This window comes from Rhagoletis pomonella, unplaced genomic scaffold (genome assembly GCF_013731165.1).
Source record: "Rhagoletis pomonella isolate Grant_MI unplaced genomic scaffold, Rhpom_1.0 Rhpom_scaffold_00007, whole genome shotgun sequence".
Classification (NCBI taxonomy): domain Eukaryota; kingdom Metazoa; phylum Arthropoda; class Insecta; order Diptera; family Tephritidae; genus Rhagoletis; species Rhagoletis pomonella.
In genome coordinates this window covers 18,293,398-18,315,799 of record NW_023458561.1, presented here as the reverse complement: position 1 = coordinate 18,315,799, position 22,402 = coordinate 18,293,398, and the positions used below count along the sequence as shown (strand labels likewise).

The following is a 22,402-nucleotide window of genomic DNA, read 5'->3' as shown; positions in this document are numbered from 1 at the left end:
AATTCGTAGTATAGCCTCCTCCTGGTGGGCTTCGGAAACTACATTTTAAATATGTACATATGTATGCTGACTACAGGCGTATTTTTTATGCCGGCCACATCGGTTTTGCCATTTTGAATTTTTAAAATCTAACATCAGATTCGTAATCACCGATCCCGAAAACCCCTTGTAGCAAGTTTTAAGCTATTGCGATAAGATTTCGAATATTGGTCACTTTTTATCGTTTGCTGGCCCATAGTGCGACGAGGAGAAGTTTAATATGTTATTTTTTTCGCTAAAAATTAATTAACCGACATGCCGTAAAAATCCTGATGGGGTATAATTATGCTATCGATGTCGCTAAAGAGATTCCAATTTAATTTTTCTGTTTCGAATAGGTATAAAATATAAATTCTTGGTATTGTTGTAGGCTGGTCGATCTACTTTTCCATGTGCAAGAAAAACACTTTTTCTCCACTTCTTTGCCCAACGTTTCGCTAACTACCTTACCCTGGGATTCATTATTCAGTCTCATCTTAAGTCACTAAATTTGAGATTATCAATTAGTGACTATTTTTGTGACTTGAGACGATTTGGGTATTCATAAGGAGAGAGTCACAAAAAGTTCACCAAAAATGTGTGGTGAAAGAAAACACAGTCAATCAACTGATAGTGTTTATGTATGCCTTTTGCCCGCGCCGCTCAAATAGTCGCAATGGCCGAGTGGTCAAAGCATTAGGCTGGCAGCCGAGAGGGGCCGGGTTCAAGTCCTCCTCGGCCGTAGAGGATTTTTTATTTATTCATTTAGTATTTTTTTATTTTTTTTTATTAGTTTTATTTTTTACAATCTTTAGATTTTAATGTTTAAAAAACAAAAAAAATATATATTTTTTTTAAACATTTGTATGATATTAAAGCATTTTGGTTTATTTGCTAATTAAATTCTTGTTGAACAAATTTCCTCGCTTCATTTTCGCGTTTTTTTTTTTAACAAAATGGAAAGAAATAAGTTTTTCCTGCATACTTCTATTTTTGTGACCGGCTCTTAGCCAGCTGACAAATTAGTGACTTAATTTTGAGATTAGAGACGTGAGACAGCGTACTGAATACCAAATAGTCTCAAAAGCCAAGTTCACCACCAAAAGTCACTAGAAGTCTGTTCTGCCTTTTCCAAGTTGGATAAGGAAGCAATGCGAATGGGTCTGGTGGTAAACGAGGCCAAGACGAAGTATCTCCTGTCATCAAACAAACAGTCGGCACATTCGCGCCTTGGCACCCCCGTTACTGTGGACAGTTGTAATTTCGAGAAAGTAAAGAATTTCGTTTAATTGGGAACCAGCATTAACACCGATAATAATGTCAGCATGGAAATCCAACGCAGAATCACTCTTGTCAACAAGTGCTACTTTGGACTCAGTAGGCAGTTCAGTGGTTCGATGTACGAAAACCACACTCTATAAGTCACTCATCATGCCCGTGCTGGTATATGGCGCAGAAGCATGGACAATAACATCATCCGATGAGGCAGCTCTTGGAGTATTCGAGAGAAAGATTTTGCGGAAGATTTACGGGTCTTTACGCGTTGGTGACGGCGAGTACCGCAGACGATGGAACGATGAGCTGTATGAGCTTTACAACGACATGGACATAGTGCAGCGAATTAAAATACAGCGGCTCCGCTGGCTTGGTCATGTCGTTCGAATGGACACCGCAGAGGAATAGGAAGGCCTCCACTGAGATGGAAAGACCAGGAGGAGAAGGACTTGGCATTTCCAATTGGCGCCAGTTGGCACAGAAAGAAACGACTGGCTAGGGATAAATCGATACAAGTAAATCCAAGTACATACTCGATACTTTTCTCAGTTTACCAAGTACTTTTTTACTCGATACTTTTTACTGCGATTTGCGCACTACATTTCCGCACTATATAAGCAAGCCTGTCTATACATAACGGTTGTTGAGTCATCTGTCCCTTGCTAGAGGCTTTTCTAAAAAAAAGGTACAACTATAAGGCATATTCTAAAATTCGAAAATTTGAAATCGAATCGATTTCGATAATTTTCTCGATGGTTTTTAACCCAAAAATTTACAAGTCTCGCATTAAAATAATTTTTTCATATCGCTGCTGCTTCTTTTACGGTTTTCAATTAGAATATTCACTCTTTTCATCAGATATAATTAAAAAATATTTGGCAAATCGAGTCGAGTTCAAAGTTTCGAATTTCAAAACATGCATTTCAGGAAAACACTTGGAAAAGTTGATTTTTTTGGGGAAATATAACAAAAACGGGGTTATTTTCTTAAACTTATTTTATATGAAAAAACTTTATCTATTAATCTTGTAAAATGTATGCTATGGTTTTTGTATGAAAAAATTTTAGAAGATAAATAGTCTTGTAAAAACGCATATTTTTTGTGAAAAAAAATTCAATAACTTTAAAAAATCTGCAAATCGTAGTTCTATGTACAAGTACTCGATACCTTTCCGATACTGAGTAGGTACCTATACCTTGTTTGATACAAGTACAAGTACTGATTTGAGTAATACCTTGCTGGTATCGATTTATCCCTACGACTGGCGTGCTTTGTTGAACTCGGCCAAAATAGATTAGGCAGTTACAGCGCCAAATAAGAAGAAGAAGAATTATTATTTATTACATTGGCTGTAAATCCTTAAAGCTCTTGCTTATTGTTAGTGTTTGTCTTTCAATATTAAATACAAGCGTAATCACAAAATTGTTTAGCTTCTACAAATCTAATTTGAATAAAAAATAATATATGATGCTTAGTTAATTTAAATGGCTCTTTTATTTTTCAAATAGGATATTTCAAAAGTAGTTTTTAATATTATGTATGTATATGTATTAAATAAAATACTTCAAATTATTACCCCTTTTGTAGTCAAAAAGGGTAATTCTTTTTAATATTTCTGGCCTTAAGCCTTTAAAAAAATCTAAGGAGCGAACACTTCCAATAAGGTAGAGTAAACTCTTTCTTCTCGCTCTAATTACTTCACCTGGTATTATTCTACCATGGTAGAACTGCGTTTTTAGTTTTTCTCTTTAACGTCAGGATTTTTTTTAAATTAATTACACTGCCTGAACAAAGTATTGGCACAGCAAATTTTTCACAATATAAGCAACAATTTTTATTCTAATATTTTTCCGCCAATTTTGTACAAAAATATGGCTCATTCAACAACAAAAAACATAAAAATATAATTCCTAAACTTTGTGCAAAACTCGCGAAAATTTTTCGAGTATGCAGTTTTGTAGCCCAATAAATTTTAGAAAAAATGCAAGTTCGCAGTTAGTCAAAAATCGCGTTGATTTCTGAGATTTTTTTTTGTTGGAGGTGTTTTGCATTTTTCCCATTTAAAGTACATATTTTCGAAAAAATTTTTTGTATGGAAGAGAATGCGGGAAAAAATTGCCAAAAACGGTAATTCCTAGCTACTTAAAACTTGCACCTTATTATAATAGATCTAATTGGGCAGATCTGCATACTCAAAAAAAATCTGATTAAAAAGTTGAAAATTTTCATGTAAATTTGTTGAATTTTCGCGAGTTTTGCAGAAAGTTTAGGAATTATATTTTTATGTTTTTTGTTATAGAATGAACCATATTTTTATACGAAATTAGCGGAAAAATATTAGAATGAAAATTGTTGCATATATTATGAAAAATTTGCTGTGCCAATACTTTGTTCCGGCAGTGTATATATTTAGAATATTTTTTATGAATTTTTATTTGTAATTAAACAACCGTCATCGTTGACTCCAAATGTTTAATGTGGACGATTGTGTTTTACAAAAAGCTCTTTTTCATTAAACAAGTTAAATGGCGTCAATTTGAACGTAGTATTTATTAGAAAAATTGATAGGTAACATAGCAGATTGAACGACATAAATTTCAATGCTTTGTTTTGAAATTTTTTATTGAGAACAACAAAACAATATACAAGTTCATAGATACATCAAAATTTTCATAGAACAACAAAACAGTATAAAATTTTATAGATAAGTACATTAGCTCATAATACAAAGAAGAAGGTAGTTTCAATAAACAACTTTTGACGGATAATAAAATTTTTTAAAGTTTCATAAATTGTGAGTATTCTCAACGGCCTTGCCACCTTGATAATATTAAAGCAATAAATCGGACATTTATATCAATTTAATAATATTTCAAATCAAAAATCGTTATCAGTGCTTGGTAATTTTTTTACTTACGTGGTTCGCACCTTTTTTCATTAAAAATATATAAAATGTATAATGTTAAAGGAGACTTCATTGGAATCGTTCTTTTTATTTTATAATAAAAAACACGAGAGCATTATGTTGTTATTTTTTAATTTTCTTATTTTGAATGCAATCTTGCGATTTGAAAATCTAATTCTAAAGAATGTTCTTTACAAATAAAATTTTTTTAACCGACTTCCAAAAAAGGAGGAGGTTATCAGTTCGTCGGAATATTTTTTTGTTTTTTTTTTGTTTTTTGTTCCTTTAATCTAATCTGGTTAAGATCCGATCAGCGGATCATGAGATATATATATATATATATTTTTTTTTTATATGAGAGTTGAAGTCGGTTTTTTTTTGCTAAAAATTACTTGTTATAATCGTCAATTCCATGTGAATAAATTGTTCTCATAACTTAACATGCAAAACAAAAACAAATTGGGAAAAATTATTTTTGTTCTGCTTAAAAGTTTTAAGAATACTACTAATAGGGTTCAGTAATTTGGTCTAAATTTACTTTTAAATTTCTCGTCAGATTTTGCAAAAAATTAAGCTTTGTGCTTAGCGTATTCGAAATTTCGAATTTAAAATTGTATGCAAACTGTATGCAAAAACTTGAATTCAGCTTGTGCAGACCGCTCTCCGATAAGCAATTAGCATAAGTATAATTTTAATCACTTTCTTTATACGTTCTGCTTAAAAAAACATTACTGCTCGTGATCAAGTAGCATGAATTTAATGAAATGTCCTAATTTTATTAAAATCAAATGGTTAACAACAACAACGAATGTCATTAAATAGAACTACCTTCTTTTTTGTATCATGCATTAGCCTGAGACGATTTTTTTCCTTCAACGGGTATAGTAGAAACGTAATCCCCGGAAAATTCTAAAAACGATTTCCCTTGAAACCATAGGCCTCAAATGAGTTTAAGGTCCATGCAAAGTGATATTAAAACTCTAACTAACTCGTATTGAGCGGAAAAAATTATACAGCAGCAAAAATTCTTAGATTTTAGCTGCATCCGCTCTCAAAGAAACAAAATATCCACAGAAGTACGAGAACGCAAAATTTGCAAAAACTTGCAACCTTCGAAACAGCTGATCACATCCCCAGTTGCCACTGGTGTTTCATTAGACAATTTATTTTCTGCTTGGTACCTTTTCCCAATTTGGCAATTGAATTTCTTGGGGTAAGAGAAACCTTTTTAAAATAAGTTATTTTTCTTAAAATTATTTGTGATACCACATGATGACACATTCAAAAATAAGAGAAGCTCCTCCCCAGAAGCTCATTGGTCCCAAAAAATGTACCTTTAAAATCATAAAATTTTCATTTCAACAATCAACCTACCAAAACTGACTACGTTAGCAAAAAACAGTTCAGCATTCTATATTTTAATTTATTTTGGTATGTTTAAAGGAAATGTATGGTACAAACGAAAAACGTCATATGGCAACCATAGTCAGCACCTTTAAAGTAAACAAACCGGAGTTTAATAGTAAATTAACACCCCTATGCTGTAATCTGTCGTAGATTCGATTTTGGTACGAATCGTAAAATTGGTATGCTGGTATGTTTAATATGGAGCGGCCGCATGCGCATGTGTGTATATATATCTCTATGGGCCGGTTTTTCAATGTCTGGTTAACACTAACTACAGGTTAAACATAACGACTTCATAAGTCGATAAGGTCGTTAACGATGTTTAACCTGGAGTTATAACTATAGTGTTAACCAGACATTGAGAAACTGGCCCTATGTATATCAATATTTTGCTTAAATTTTATTGATTCCATGACCATCCTTTGAAGGGAATACTCACACGTTCATTGTAGATTTCAAGGAAAGACGCCTTTAGCACATAGTTGACATCCTTGCGATCTTTTATCAACTGGAAGAGGTACAAGAACGATCGGAAGATGAGACCATGCCGTGGATCATTTAAATTTGGCTTGCCGACAAACTGAAAGAAATAGGAAAAGTCTAATCAGTTTCTATAAACAGTATTCCCCGGATATAACAACGGATCAGCAAGTATGCTTACAAGATAAAACAAATTCTAATTCATATTTTTTCGAGTATTTGATAACAATTTTTACCAAAGCTTATAAATAATTTTTATTTATAAGTTTTTGCGTCGAATTTTAGTTAACGTGGGAAATCAGGGAATGGACTGTTTTTTTTTGGGAAATACCAGTTTACATGGGAAGTTTTTTTGTGAGGAATTAGGTGTAAGTCGAAATGTCACACCAGTTTTATAGCTCGTTCAATTCTAGTATAATAAACAGGGAACGTATTTTATGGAAATTGCCTTTTTTCTGCTAAAGAGATAGATTATATTCGATTAAGAATGTCCACGATTTAACTTTCCCTGATTCCATATATACTAGAGCTATCAAACTATCGATGATACTATCGATAGTATCGATAGTCTGGTCACATGAAATAACTATCGATAGTTTTACCACTAACGCCACTATCGTTTCATCGGTAGCATATTCTCTTTCCTAGCGCTTTTGACATTTGCGCGTATTGGTTCAAAGAGAACAAAACTTTGCAGCATTATTTCATGAACTAACGAAGAAAGAACCCCCAGGACTGATTGCGAAAAAAAGTATTTTTTTTTGCAGTGACGTCATTTTTTCGCCGTCATGTGAATGAAATGGAATGAAACCATGCGTGTGAATGAAACAACCGATTAAAAAATGACGTATTGGTTCAAAGAGAACAAAACTTTGCAGCATTATTTCTTGAACTAACGAATAAAGAACACCCAGGACGGAGGGCGAGAAAAATTATTTTTTTTTGCAGTGACGTCATTTTTTCGCTGTCATGTGAATGAAACGGAATGAAACCATGTGTGTAAATGAAACAACCGATAAAAAAATGACGTTATCAACTATTATTTTTTTTCCTAAAATGCAATTACAAATGCACGGTTGCCATGCTGGTGATTTCGTTAGTTGGTTCATGGCATTATTTCTAAAAGCGCCATTTTTTATTTTAAACGTGGAAATGGCAGAGGTTACATTGCCGTCTTAAGAGCGTGTCAGACGTGGCAATGCAGTATATTTCAAAAGACTGTCAATTTGAGAAATTTCAGAAAGCAGTTTCATGAGCAGTGAGACCTTGCATATATAGTGTTTCTCGAAAGAAAGTTTTTTATTTCCGAAAGGCGAATTGCAGGGAAAATTTCTGATATCGCTTTTTGACTGTTTGCACGGTGAACGAATTTCTAGCAATATTTCTAGATTCTAAAATGCAACCGTGAGCCGCTAAAATAAACAAATTTATAAAAGCAAGACAACGAAAAATAAATTGATTTAGAAAAACATATGAAATGGGCCGATACTATCGATAGTCACCCTTAAGACTATCGTAAAACATCAATGGACTGGACTATCGATAGTTTGACAGCTCTAATATATACACATTTGATGTTGCCTTTTCTTACCTTTTTTAAGATACTAGTGTTCGCCCAACGGTTGAAATTCAACCACTATAATTAAGGGGAATTGAGGTGGGCTGAGCTGAGCTGAGTTAAATTGAGAGTAGAGGTCGAAAATATCCCTCTCCACTTTGAAAGTGTCCCAAAATAACCGTCAATATTTAAGAGAAAAAACAGAACAGGTGGTTTATGTTTCGTAGATGTGTGCTCCTCTCAGTGAGAAAGGGTTATTTGCATATCTTTTTCCGTTACTGTTGGACACGGACACTTATCGCTGGAAGAGGAATAATAAGTGTTAGAGCGCGGTTACCCACGAACGCCCTTATATTAGTAAAATATATAAATTCACCTTGATCTTAATTTTTGCATTTATCTTTACGCATCTTTGTTTTTGTTTTTATACCCGAGCGTACTTGTGCACAAGGGTATATTAATTTTGTTCACATAACGGTTGTTTGTAACAGTCAAAACGAATCGAGATAGCCATGTCTGTCTGTCCGTCCATCCGTGTTCACGATAACTCGAGCAAAAATTGAGATAACTCAACGAAATTTGGTATGCAAGTTTCCATTAAGCCAAGGTAGGTTGGTATTGAAAACGGGCGAAATCGGACTGTAACCACGCCCACTTCCCATATAACGGTAATTTCCAGAAATACGAAAACTGCGACATAACATAACAACAAAACACAAAACAACTCAAAACAACAGAATACAACGCAATAAAAAACAATAAAACACTACAGAACAGAGCACAAAACAAAACAACACAACACAATACAACACAAAAAATAATAGAACACAAAGCAAAACAAAATAACACAACACAACACAATATAAAACCATACAATAAACACAATACAACATAATACAAAACAATACGACACAACACAATACAATACTAAACAATAGAACACAATACAACACCGCACACCACAACACAAAACAAAACACCACAGCGCAACACAAAACAACCCAAGCAACACAACACATCACAATAGAAGCCAATGCAAAACAATACAACACAACACAACACAACACAACACAACACAACACAACACAACACAACACAATACAACAAAACACAACACAACACAACACAACACAACACAACACAACACAACACAACACAACACAACACAACACAACACAACACAACACAACACAACACAAAACAACTCTCTTTTTTTTCTTTTTTTACGTTGTCAATTTTTAATTTATCATTTTCTTGACTTTCATCCAGATCTATATGTTCATTATTTGCTTCATCTACATATTCTTCCACACCTTTACTACTATATTAAGTATATAAATTTACCTTGCCTTTTGTCTTTAGGTTTTGGTTCTTTACTTTATTTTAATCTTTGCCTTTATCCCTATATATTTTCTACATATCCAACTTTACCTTCTTCCTTGTATGAGTCCTAATATATTCATGTACATCAGTGGCGGATCCAGCGGCTGAGTTTTGGGGGTTAAACTACGTGTCAGTCAGTGGCGGACCTACGGGGGCTGTCCGACACTGATGTACATACATACATAAGTCTTATTCCTAAACTGTTGCTTAGCACGTTTCTTTAATTCAGTATCAATATTAACGCATACATTTAAGAGGCATTTCCGCCTCAACCATGTATGGTTTGTTTATGAATACATAGATGAATTACATTTAAAAATATTTTGTTTTTTTTTTGTAAAGAAAACGATGTCCTAGGTGAGGAATTTTACAAAATTTCAGGCAAAATCGGGGAATTTCATTGTTGAAATCAGGGAATTCTCAAAAATGAATTGGCTACCCTGCTAAGGGCCAAATTCAATTTATAGGTGCGTTCCAGCGATTTTTGGACTTAAACATGTTGAACTGTCAAAAAGCAAAATATCCCTCACAAGAGAGAAGAACTGAGAAAAACTGCTGGAACGCAAAAAACCATTTTTCCTGCAAGTATATAAATGTCAGATGTTTGTTTACAGAATTATTTATTCAGATAAAAATTCCTACACACAACATTTTACTTCTCAAAAGATTTCGTTATTTTGGTGCAATTGCCTTCTATTCTGCTAGAAATATTTCCTATAAATTGCATCAGCTCTTTAACTTGTTGCAACACTGCTCTTCATTTGACAGTTTTCATGAATTTGCAGGAAGAAACACTTCGGACTAAATCCTGAAACTTCTAACTGAGAGTAAGCATAGTTTATTCTCACGAAACTGCTCTCAGTTACAGGAAATTTGTCGACTGGAACACTTTGCGGACTAAATCCTGCAAAACCTGCAAATCGTACTGCTGGAACGAAACTTATTTAAGTATGCCAAAAAAGTTGCAGCACTATTGCTTGTTGCTTGAACGTGTTTTTGCATATGTTTGTTTAGTGCAACCATGTTTTTACCGACACAAAACGTAAACAAACAACTACATAAATGCAACAACAATTTTAAGGAACAAACAACGGCGTTGCCACGTGGTTGGCATATATACATAAATAAAGTTGGTCTGAAACGCAACGAAAGCTAAGGGCCCTTGCGTGGCTGCGTGCGTGCTTGGAAATTGAGTTAAAGCGCAGTTGCCCACGGACGTAAAAACGGAGAACGTGTCAGCTGACACGATCTATCTTATGGGATCTGCGTGTTAACAAAAAATCTCTATCTTTCTATCAACATCAAGCTTGATATGTTTGTAGGTTGTAGCTGTTCTTTTTGCCAATTTTTAACGTATTATTTTTGTTGTTATTTAATTTTGGTTATTGTTTTTTTTGACAACACCCATGCAAATCCAAGTTGCCAACTTTGTGCAATATCAAAAAATTCAACAAACTTTCGTACAAATTTCGAGCTCTTTTAAAAATTCTAAAAAATCAAGCCATTTGAAACTTGTACTTTATTCTACTAGAATTCAATGATGTAGCCGATACTAAGAATCTAATTAAAAAATCGAATTTTTTACAATTCGTTGATTTTTTTTTAATTGCAGGAATTTTTAAGGCAGTGTCACTCGATTGGTACATTTGTACAGATTTGTGCATTTTTATATTGGTCTATTGGTACAAAATAAAAAAATTGGATTTTTTTTTGTATTTAAAAGCTTGGTACAATACAGCAATCTGGTATTGAAAAATTTCAAAAAATTATTTTTTGTGATTGGGATAAAGAATAATATTTGGGTAATCACACAATTGGGATACGATTTGCACCGAATATCGGCAAATTCCTAATCGTGTGACACTGCCTTTAAACTTGTATGTATTTATACGGATGTTGGTAAAGAATGAACTATAAAAAGCTAACCAAATTAAATAACAACGAAAATAGTATTTAAAAACTTGTAAAAATTTTAATATAATTTTTTCGACTACTGCACATACATATGTTGACTAGATTACTCGGCCGTGCTATCATAGTAGCACAATGCCACTAATATTTGACTTACAAACAAAATACAGGCAGGAATTTCTAATTTCAACACTGTTTGTGTGAAATATTTTATTTTTATCAGTATTTTTCTTTAAAAAAATCTATGTTGAAATAAAAGTGAAAATAAAAAAATATGATCAAATAAAATTTTGGCAGAGTGGACATAGGAAACAAAAAAAACCTGAAACAAGTGGCTTAACCTTCATCAACCTGTGAACGTTCTCGAATGCTGTTTTTGGACATGTCTGATCGCAGTAAATGAAGGAAGGCGACGGATCTGTCGAAGTCTACAGCAAACCAGAATGATTTATTAATGCAAGCATCAATAATGTTGGCACCATGATACAATATTTAAAGGTAGTTTCACTTTTTCTTAGCCGCCATTGCTCCCATTTGACGTAAACTGTGCTTTTGGCATTTTCTTTTGAAATCGAGCTACCATATTCTTTGACAAAAGTAAAAAAGTGATTGATTACCTACCTCAAAAAAAAAAATATAATTATTTAAAAGAAATTAATGCCTTTAGCGATAGTGAGTATAAAACGGAAGGTAATTGAAACATTACATTGTAGTCACATAAAATATGCATTTACTGTTGTTAATTTTTTTTATTGTTTTTTAGCAAGATGAGCTGCATATTTAGTAGCTGTAAAAATAACAGAAGAAATTGCGACAAAACTAACATACAGTTTTTTCGACTCCCGGCGGAACCACATATGCGGGAAAAGTGGATATCCGCGTGCATGGTTACTAGAAATGCGTTACCAAAAGTATCGTTTGTTTGATCCGGGCACTTTTCCGCGAAAGATTTCAACCGGAGGAACAGATGCGCCCAATTAGAGCGAAACGCGCGAAATAAAGCAACTTCCTACTTAGTTTCTTAAAGGACCAACTGCATATAATATATCATGTAAAAGATAATGCTACATTTTTGGTGTGCCTTACATTTATAGCAATTTAAATCAATACGCAGCTCTTTTAATACGAACAATCATGTAAGTATATTAACCTCGTATGTTACAACTTACTTTTTAAATAAAATAAAAATTCCTTAAAAAAATATTAAAAATTCCAAAATAATTATTTGATTAGGTGGTAGTGCTAGTTCAACAATTTACGAAAAGTAGAAATGTCAGTAAGCACAGTTTATGTCAAAAAAAATAAAGTGAAACTACCTTCTTTTTTTTGTATCATGGTTACGTTTTGGAAGCCAGCCAAAGATTTTGTCGTTCTTAAAAAAAAAGAACGATGGAATGCATTTTTCTTTGAAAATAATTTCATGAAGAGGAAAATGAACATAAAAGTATACTAATTTCTTGGAACTCCAGTAACACCCTGGTGTATAACTTGGTGTAAATTTGTGGATTTTGGTACAATAAATCAGTTGTATACCAAAAATTCGTAAATTTACACCAAGTTATACACCAGTGTACTACTTGAGATTTAATTAAGTTATTTTTATTAAAATTATTTTTAAAATTTTTTTTATTTCTTTTGAAAGTTGTGTTAATAGAACTTTTCGTTAAACAAATAATTTTTAAGCAAAAAACACAACCGACTTCAATTCTCATATAAAAATTTAGGAGTACCGTTAATTAAAAAAAATTATTGGATTATTTGCTAATTTTAAGTAAATAATGTGCAATTTATGAAACTTTAAAGAGAGATTTATTTATTACATACTGTACGTAAAACTTGCATACATGTACTTTAAATAGCGTATTATCTGAAGCGAATTTTCAGTATTTTTTGGTGATATATCTGTACAGGAATAAATGGCACCCCAAAACGTCTTTTTTCTATTTCTGTCCGAAATTTTCCGAAACTATTGCAATCTCTAGCCAGGGACTCTAGAACCACTTAAAATCTACCCAACACTCTAAAAAATTTCCCGTTTTTTAGAAAGTTCGGGGGCCAATTTCACGGGGAGTTTTCGTATTGCTGTTGAGAAATTCAAAGAAAATTTACCTAATCTACCTATAGAATACTGGAATTTGATTGGTTATGTACCCTCTCTGTTCTCGTTAGCATTCTTTCACGTATGGATTTTTTCATTACAAGTGTTCATTTCTCATGATCGGAAATATTGCCTAAAATTCTGCAGTTTACGCAACTAAGCAATTGCAGTTAGTATGCAGCGTCACGAAAACACAGGGTTGTCCTCTAAGTTATAAGATTCGTTATGGTTGTCAGAGGGTTAATTCCCGTTCTGCGTTATCGTGAAATGAAGTGAAAAGTATAAAATTAACACCGAAATAAATACGGTGTGAAAGTGTTATTTTTATCACTTCACGATAACGCAGAACGGGAGTTGACCCTCAGGTGTCCTGCCTTCCACGCAAATTCTTTACCCACATTTTTTATCCAGTAATAAATTATGGCGAAATTAATGTTACGTTCTTTTGGCATAACGGAATTCGAATAGCAATAGCAAGTCTCAAAATAGTAAAGCTGTAGGAAATGATAATTTGTCAGTATATCTAGTAAATAATAGTAAATAATGGCGGAAAGGAGTTGGTAAAGTGCATATACCAAAACATGCTTTTATTATGTTGATATAATTATTAGGAACTATCTACAAAATGTCTATACTATATCAGTTAATATTTGCATTTAAATATTCAAAATTTGTCAAAAAGAAGACGCGTTAAAGCTTTCATAAATGAATGCATATCATCCCATTTATGAACTGAAGTTTCGCCGGATTAGCCTCTAATCTATTTATCAATGTACAAGGTCTAGAATCTTACCAGATCGGGTGGACCGGTTAGCGTATGTGTTTTTCCCGAACCGGTTTGTCCATAACAAAATGCAGTGCAACTAAACCCTTCGATTGCCATTTCAATTATACGTTTGATGCCTGAATAATCCAAAATATCTTCTTGAGTTGCTCCAGGTTCAAACACCACATTATAAGTAAAGACGTGCACGTTTTCTTGATTTCGCGATCTTCTGTTGCTGCCCTCACTGCTTTCGATCTACATATATACATAAATAGAAAGTGGAAATAAATCAATGTGCATAAAGAAACTGCCACACGAAGTAGAAGTTATATAAATGCATGCATACATATGTACATTAAAGTGGTCCAAAAATGTATGTAAAAAAAATAAGGTCGGATTTTTAATGCCGCCATCCCCTACGATTGTTATATACCGAAAAAAATATACCCATATTTTTTTATTTTGAAATCAAAAAATATTTACGGAGTGCTCAAAGCGCTCAAAGTTTTCAGTGTATTTTATATGGAGAAAAAACAATTTTTCGTAGAAATTGTATAAAATACTTGAAAATCAATATTTATCGACCGGAAAACTGTGGTTCTCTTCAGGAGACTGCCAGTATTAATATCCAATTGTTTATTTGACCATTTTTTATGATTAAAGATTTTTTATTGGTCCCCAATTGCATTCTCTAAGGCCTTTGGATGACCTATAAAATATAGTTACCATGAAAAAATTGTTAAAGAAACAATTGAGTATTATTACTGGGAAACTCCTGAAGATAAATAAAGTTTTCGGATCAAAAAATATTTATTTTCAAGAATTCTACACCATTTCTACGAAAAGATGTTTTTTTCTCCATATAAAATACATGGAAAATTTTGAGCGTTTTGAGCACTCCCTAAATATATTTTGATTTCAAAATAAAAAATAGGGGTATATTTTTTTCGATATAGATCAATCCTAGGGTGTGCCGGTATTAAAACTCCGACTTTATTCTTTTGGGCCACTCTAATGTACATACATATCGTCGTTTAAAGTGCAAAACCGCGTATCAACAAAATGCAAAACCGCGTATCAGCAAAATGCAAAACCGCGTATGTGAAGTTGTAGACATTATTTTCTAGAGCGTACAAACACTCATATTTCAAAATGGTTCTCTTTTTTATAAAGCAATCGCATTTCTGGCTACTATATTTCAGGACGAATGGATAAGGATTGAGCTTGTGTGAGCAAATCCAATTTTTGGCAGCCAAAGTCAGTTACGCGGTTTTGCAGAATGACGATACGCGGTTTTGTACTTTAAACGACGATATGTAATATACAGTATCCCAGCTAGCAGAGAAACGTACTTTTTGCCGAAAGTGCAGTTTTCGTACATTTTTCGTTTCCGGAAATGTTCAGAAAACGATTTTCATATTTGTTCATTTTTCGTATCCGAAAAATGTCATCATCTTATTTCAAAACAATAATTTTAAAATATTTGTTCAAACTGAGCATTTGAAAACATGTATACGTATTCGCCAGTAGCTGAGTGTGCAGAGAAGTGTGTTACTATTTGTTAGCTTTCAGGAGGTTCCAGGTTCGAATTCCGTCAGAAGCAACACATTAAAATTAGTTATTCAAATTGAAATAATTGCTGAATCTTAAATTTGTATTTTGTTTGGTTTCCTGTATCTATGAAAAAGTTTCTGTGAAGTTCATAATGAAATCGTTTTCTACGAAAAATTGAATCAAACAAATTTCAGGAAAACAGCCGAAAGCGCACCCGTTTTACAGCCATTTTCGATAGTTTTCTGCACATACGTTTCGGATGAACACTTTAGTGGGAGAATTGATCTGAAAAACGTCCGAAAACGGAATCGGAAAACGGATGAAACATCAGGTTTTTATACGAAATTGTTTCCATTTTCGGATTCGTTTCCGGATATTTTGCTGGCTGGGATGTAAGTACATAGTGGTGTATACGTAAACTTACTATTATTTGTCCATTTCCAGGAAACTGTAGAATCATGCCATGTCTATCCCTCTTTTCCTTCTCGTTCAACGGCCGAACTCTGACCACCACATTTACGTTGTCCTCCGGCGTTGAAGGTTCACTGCCACTGGACTTAGAAGCCACTATTTCCATCGTATCTGCGCTACCAATTCTGAAAAATCAGAACAAACGAACCGAGGAAATGAATTTCGCATTTCTAGGGATTGACATAACAAGAGGTGAGATGAACTAGACTTACACATGTACATTAGGGTGGTTCAAAGTTCTTTTTCAGCCATCTCCCAGAACTGAAGAATATCGAAAATAAGGAGACCCGTATTTTTTATCTGGTAATCGGTTAATATTTAATAATAATATATGCCGCCAGAAAACTATTTTTTTTTTTTTGAAGAATTACTATAAAATCTTTAAATATCTTCAAAACATAAAATTTTGAGTATTTTCGATACGAACGATAATCTCATCTCTTATATTACGTTTACAAAGGGCAATACAATTGAGAATATGATTAAATGACAAATTGTTGTGTAAAAGCTAGTAAAATTTTAAAGTTAAATATGCATTATCATTTTAAAGTATAAAGGTTTCTGAAGGGATATACATACTTGTATTCTTTCAAAAAATATTTTTACTATAGATTTTATAGCAATTCTACGAAAAAAGGTTTTTTTACCATAAAAAATACACGAAAACTTCAGACCTCCGATGATACGGCTAAATATTAACCGATTTCAAATTAAACGATATTCTTCAGTCCTGTAAAGGAATTATGACAATCGCTACACCATATTTCGTCGCCAAATTTCTCTAAACGAAAATCAGTTTAGGCTCCCTAAACGTATACAACAAGGAAAAATAACAGATGCAATGTGTAATAAGCCAAATTTGGCAATATGAGGGGTATGTAACTCGATGTTGCATGTTTGGAGATTTTTGGCGATCAAAATTAGCGATATCGAATGTTGGAATCCGGCTGTTGGGGCATGGCAGCGGAAAAATTCTATAAGTTGATTTTCCTGTGTATTTTTGGACCATCCTACATGCATACATATGTATTAGACTGACTAGAAAAAATTTATTGCGCTTCCTTTTTTAGGCACATATGTATTAGGGGGATGGTTCCGTGCGCAGATGTCCACTTAAGTGTTGAAAGTGATTCTTACACGTACGGTTCAATCGCAGCTCACTACCTCCGGATATTTATATCCACGTATCCTCTAGTTAGCGACAGCTGTTTGAGAGCGAGCTAAAGTTCAATTGAACCTCGAATGAGACCCCCTTCTCTTGATGACGACCACGGCAAACGTATAAAGTACTATGATTTGAGGGTATGCACATGGAATATCGACATAGGCCGAAAATTTATATCGGTACGTTTTTGAAATGTAGATAATCGCCACGCATCCAGATACAGGTTCCGTGACTTACCGATATATCGGGAAGTAATGAACCTAAATTTAAAAAATAATCAATGGGCAGTTTTCGGATTTGTCTCATTTTATTAGAGATTTTTTTGTAATACCCATCTCAAAATATATGTTCCTAGTAGAGAAAACCACTTCCCCATCGAGTTCCGCCACCTCAAAAACATATATGTACAACCTTAAAAATCATCAAAAACTGAAGGATTTCGGGTGCACACGGATTGAAGATCGAGTAATTTTAAATTCTTCAGGTGATGGATTTTAGCTATAAAGGAAGCTAAAGATCATGTGCTTCAGATGAAGCAACGAAGCATTTTACATTTTTTCTGAAGTCTAATATACATATGTGTATGTATGTATGTATGTATAATCTTACTCAAAAAAATAATTCCTTGAACTTGAGCTTGACATTGGTCGCGTTATAAATAACTACTTTTCCTGCTACCCCTGCCATTATTTCTGACAAAAATGCAAATAGAGGGCGACCACGGTTTCCAACTCATAACTTTGTATAAACATAGATATGTATATACATAGAAATGTGTAGGGTATTGGCTATTGCCTGACGCAATTACTTACTTCTGTGCAAGTCACTCACGCTTACATGTTCGTAAGTATGTTTCAATATGAACATATCACAGAGGCGCATAAATTTCCGAGCTTAAAGCTTGCAACACGCAAACTATGCGTTTCCATTCCCTTTCCTGAGTTTACACGGCGTTACATACAATGTCGACCTTAACCGTGCGAGCGCCCTGGCAAGTTATACATTTGGCGCCCTCTTTTTGCCCGACGTTGCATTTGTTATCTAAACAATCTACCCATGGTGTCTCAGTTGGAAAATCACGAAAATACAAGTAAATATACAATATTTAAAAGGAAAAAATAAAAAAACAGCAATTTTTTGCTTATTTGGTCAGCGCAGGGTAGTTTTTCTGAAACTTTTTGATTTCATTGGACGGTAATTCATTTTATTTAAGACATTATATGCCGGATAATTGTAACATTTGGAAATTGGAAAAACTGTTGCTTGCTACTTAAAACAGCCGCATATTGAAAAATATTTCAATAAAAAATGTTAATTAATTGCCATAGAACAAACCTTGTGTCATGTATATGAATTTCTTTAGTATTAAATTACAAAAAAAAAAATAAGAAGAGGTCGTTCATTATTTCTGTTTACAAGCTATTTCAGTCCTCTTTCATATGATACCAAATTTTTATACCCGAGCGCACTTGTGCACAAGGGTATTATAACTTTGTTCACATAACGGTTGTTTGTAACAGGCAAAACGAATCGAGATAGATATAGACAAATGTATACATAAATGATCAGAATGAAAAGAGAAATCGATTAAGCGGTGACTGTCTGTCCGTCCGTCCGTCCGTCCGTCCGTCCGTCCGTCTGTGCACACGAGTAAAAATTGAGATATCTTAACGAAACTTGGTACGTGAACTTCTTTTGGGCGTGGGACGGATGGTATTGAAAATGGGCGAAATCGGATAATAACCACGCCTACCTCCCATATAACGGTAATTTTCAGAAAAACGAAAACTGCGATATTTTAGTAACTACTGAAGATAATTCACTCAAAATTTATATTTGCAATGAGTTTTAGACGAAAAATAAGAATATTACAAAATTTTGGCAAATGGGCGTAGCCACGCCCACTTATGGTTACATGTGTATATCTTGGTAACCGCTACACCAATTTCTTCCAAACTTGGCACAGTTGTTGGTCCTGGTACAGCATACCAACTGGCCGAAAATTTCTAAAATCGGACAATAACCACGTCCACATCCCATATAACGGTAATTTCGAGAAATACAAAATCTTCGATAAATCAGTAAATATTGAAGCTAATTTATTCAAAATTGATGATTGCAACAATTCTTTACCAAGAAATACGTTTATGACAAAATTTTGGAAAATGGGCGTAGCACCGCCCACTTGTGATCACATATATGTATCTCGCTAACCGTTCTAGCAATTTGTACCAAGCTCGGTATGGTTGCCACATAAAAGCAAACCGTTGAAAATTGTTGAAATCGGAACAAAATTGAGGCCGCTTTTCATATAACGGTAAATTTCAGATATGCTTGAAACTGCAATATTTCGAAATTTAAGGACGCTAATTTACTTAAAATGTATACACCCCGGCTTATCATGTAGCGGTAGCTTTCGGAAAGGTGGAAAACATATATTTAATACTTGCGCCGGGTATTTAATGTTCGGCTCCGCCCGAACTTAGACTTTCTTACTTGTTTTAATTTGGATATGCGGTTTGTTTATTATCCGGAAAGGACTTTTATTTCGGAATAATATTCGCAACAACCCTGATAGGTACCTAAGCACCTTACGAGGTAAGCCGTGTTTTCTTTCAGTTTTTAGCAACAAAATTTTCATCATGACCAATGCCATCTACTAGTAAAGCACAAAATGAACACCTCCTATGACGCATTACCTACAGCTGAAGTTATTTCCAAGCGCCGAACTACTCCGAGCGACTGCTCTGCATTATACGTAACTTGCTTTGTAAAGGTCTGATTATGCATACTTTGCATAACTTCGCACAACCATTTGTACCAGTGCATAAAAATGTAACTTAAGAAAATGTGAAGCGAAATCTAAACTCAACAGATCGCTAAGTTTTTAAAAGTTCTGCTAAATTCTGGGCAATGGAATACATAGAAAATACATAGCAAGTACATACGAAATTACAGTTTGAAGTTTATGCGAAGTTGTGCGAAGTTATGCGAAGTATGCATGCCTTTGTTAAAGTAAGGGAGATTCGTCAGTGAAGTGGTAAGGACCGCCGGGTGAAGTGTAAGTTGCTGGTAAGGTATTGCCCTTCACCCGGCGGTCCTTACCACTTGCCTGCCGAATCTCCCTTACTTTAACAAAGGCGTGGCCGCCTTATGTAAGTAGAAATTTAGAATGTACATTTGGTATCAGACATACTTCTGAGCCGCTTCATATACTCAGTTAAGTAGAACGTTGAGCAGTCGCTCGGAGTAGTTCGGCGCTTGGAAATAACTTCGGGGGTACGTTATTTTGCAACTGGGTAAGGCTTCCTCAAGTGGGCACCGAATTTACCAACATTAATATTTTTCAATGATATTCAGGCAGCGGAGGTGTTCATTTTGTGCTTTACTAGTAGATGACGTTGGTCATGATGATAATTTTGTTACTAAAAACTGAAAGAAAACATGGCTAACCTGGTAAGGTGCTTAGCTATTTTCCCAATGGGATCAAATAAATGTTTGCTACTACGAACAAACAACTGTCAAGTTACTCCAGAAGCGGTTTAAATAAAAAATTTTGAATAAATTAAAACAAAAATCCCTGGAAGCGATTGGTGCAAGCTTTGTGGTAATCGGCAGATTTGAATAAACAGCAAGAGATGTACATATAAGTTACACTTGAGTCGATCACCGTAATCACTCTTAAAAGATATACAGTGAGGATGCGTGCCTTCCTTTCCAGCACCTTAGCCGGCATGTAGCGTCTGCCAGTTTCCCCTAATACGGCTCATCTTTAAGTAAATAGTATAACATACATTTCATTTTCCTTACTTTTTTAAAATTAAAATATAATTTTGTAAAATACTGACGTTTACTGCACCGCTCTTAATTTTTTTATTTTTTTCAAACTTCATTCTGGGTACATTAGCTGATTGGTTTTCTCGTTCTATCATTATATATCTGCACTCTAATGTTGGCAGATGTACTTTCAACGTACTCCGAATATAGAAGTATTACATATATGGATATATCTATATGATGGCGCCATGTCAGTTGGAGTAAAGATTTTGCAATGTGCCACACAGAAAGATTAAGAGTTTTTATTCTTTCAATTTGAGACTCAGACTCTTATCTATAAAATTACTTCTAAGTAACCCTGCAGGAAATGTATCTAACTGTAAGCTAACTTTAACTTGATTAGGAAGGAGCTAAAAGTCACTTATTATCTGTATAGTTTCTTTGATGAAAACTAACTATATTTCTATGGCGATGGCCGCGAAATAGTCAAGGGTGGTTTACCTCTGGATTAGATGTAGTCAAGGGTGGTTACCTCTGCATTTGATTTAACTAACTTGTAACTAACTACTTTTGGGCATAAAATATCAATAGGAAAACAAAATATTTTATTTATTTATTTTTTTATTTTTATTTTTTACTTACTTCACTTATTTTATTACATTTCATATTTGTTTCCATATTCTGCTGTAGGTGGTCCCATATTCGAACTCCGTCGTCAGACATAACTTCAAAATGATAATATGAAATTTCGATCTTCCTTTTATTTGTCCTCAATTCGAAAAAGTATTTGCGAAGTTTAGGATATTTAAATAGAAACGCGTTTACAGAAAACAATATTCTTCATTACTCCTCCATTACTTGTCAACTAGTTGCAAGTTAGCTTTTTGTAGCAAACTACAATTTATATATTTTATAGAAATCCCGAAACAAAACTAACTACAGGTGGGTTATTTTTTATCAATTGATAATTTTTTTTTTTCTGCAGGGAAGATACATATCGTCATTTAAAGTGCAAAACCGCGTATCAACAAAATACAAAACCGCGTATCAGCAAAATGCAAAACCGCGTATGTGAAGTTGTAAAAATTATTTTCTAGAAGGCAAAAGCACTCACATTTGAAAATGGTTCTCTTTTTTTATAAAGCAATCGCATTTCTGGCTAGTATATTTAAGGACGAATGGATAAGGATTGAGCCAAGAGCTTGTGTCAGCAAATTCAATTTTTGGCAGCCAATGTTAGTTACGCGGTTTTGCAGAATGACGATACGCGGTTTTGTACTTTAAACGACGATATGTATGTATGTATGTACTTCGGGAGAAATCTGAATCATTACTCATTAAAGAGGGAGAGAAATAAAAACTAGTTTTTGTTATAGACATGGAAAGCACCCTCACTAGGTGTCAACAGCGTTGCCATAAGTGAAGATTTACCTTCAAAATTAAGATTTTTCGGGCTGTTTTTTATTAAAAGTCTTCAAAACAATATTTTTTAAAAAGCAAAATTTTATAGTTATGAAAACTTCTTCAAAATGAAGATTTTGGTGTATGATGTAAGATTTTTACAGTTTAAGTTAAAATTGTTAACTTGTTCATGTTATCCTTGCTATATCACTGTAACCAGCAAGTGAAGGAAG

General features: G+C 33.8%; 1 protein-coding gene across 1 annotated transcript in view; it reads right to left on the bottom strand.

The window, feature by feature from the left end:
* The window catches only part of LOC118742397 (kinesin-like protein KIF12), a gene marked incomplete in the record, with an annotated part of 95,963 nt that overhangs the window by 42,492 nt on the left and 31,069 nt on the right, over nt 1-22,402 (bottom strand). Inside the window, 3 exon segments of the mRNA XM_036474449.1 lie at nt 6,045-6,185; nt 13,829-14,056; nt 15,780-15,951. Of these exon segments, the coding sequence (XP_036330342.1) occupies nt 6,045-6,185; nt 13,829-14,056; nt 15,780-15,951 (541 nt within the window).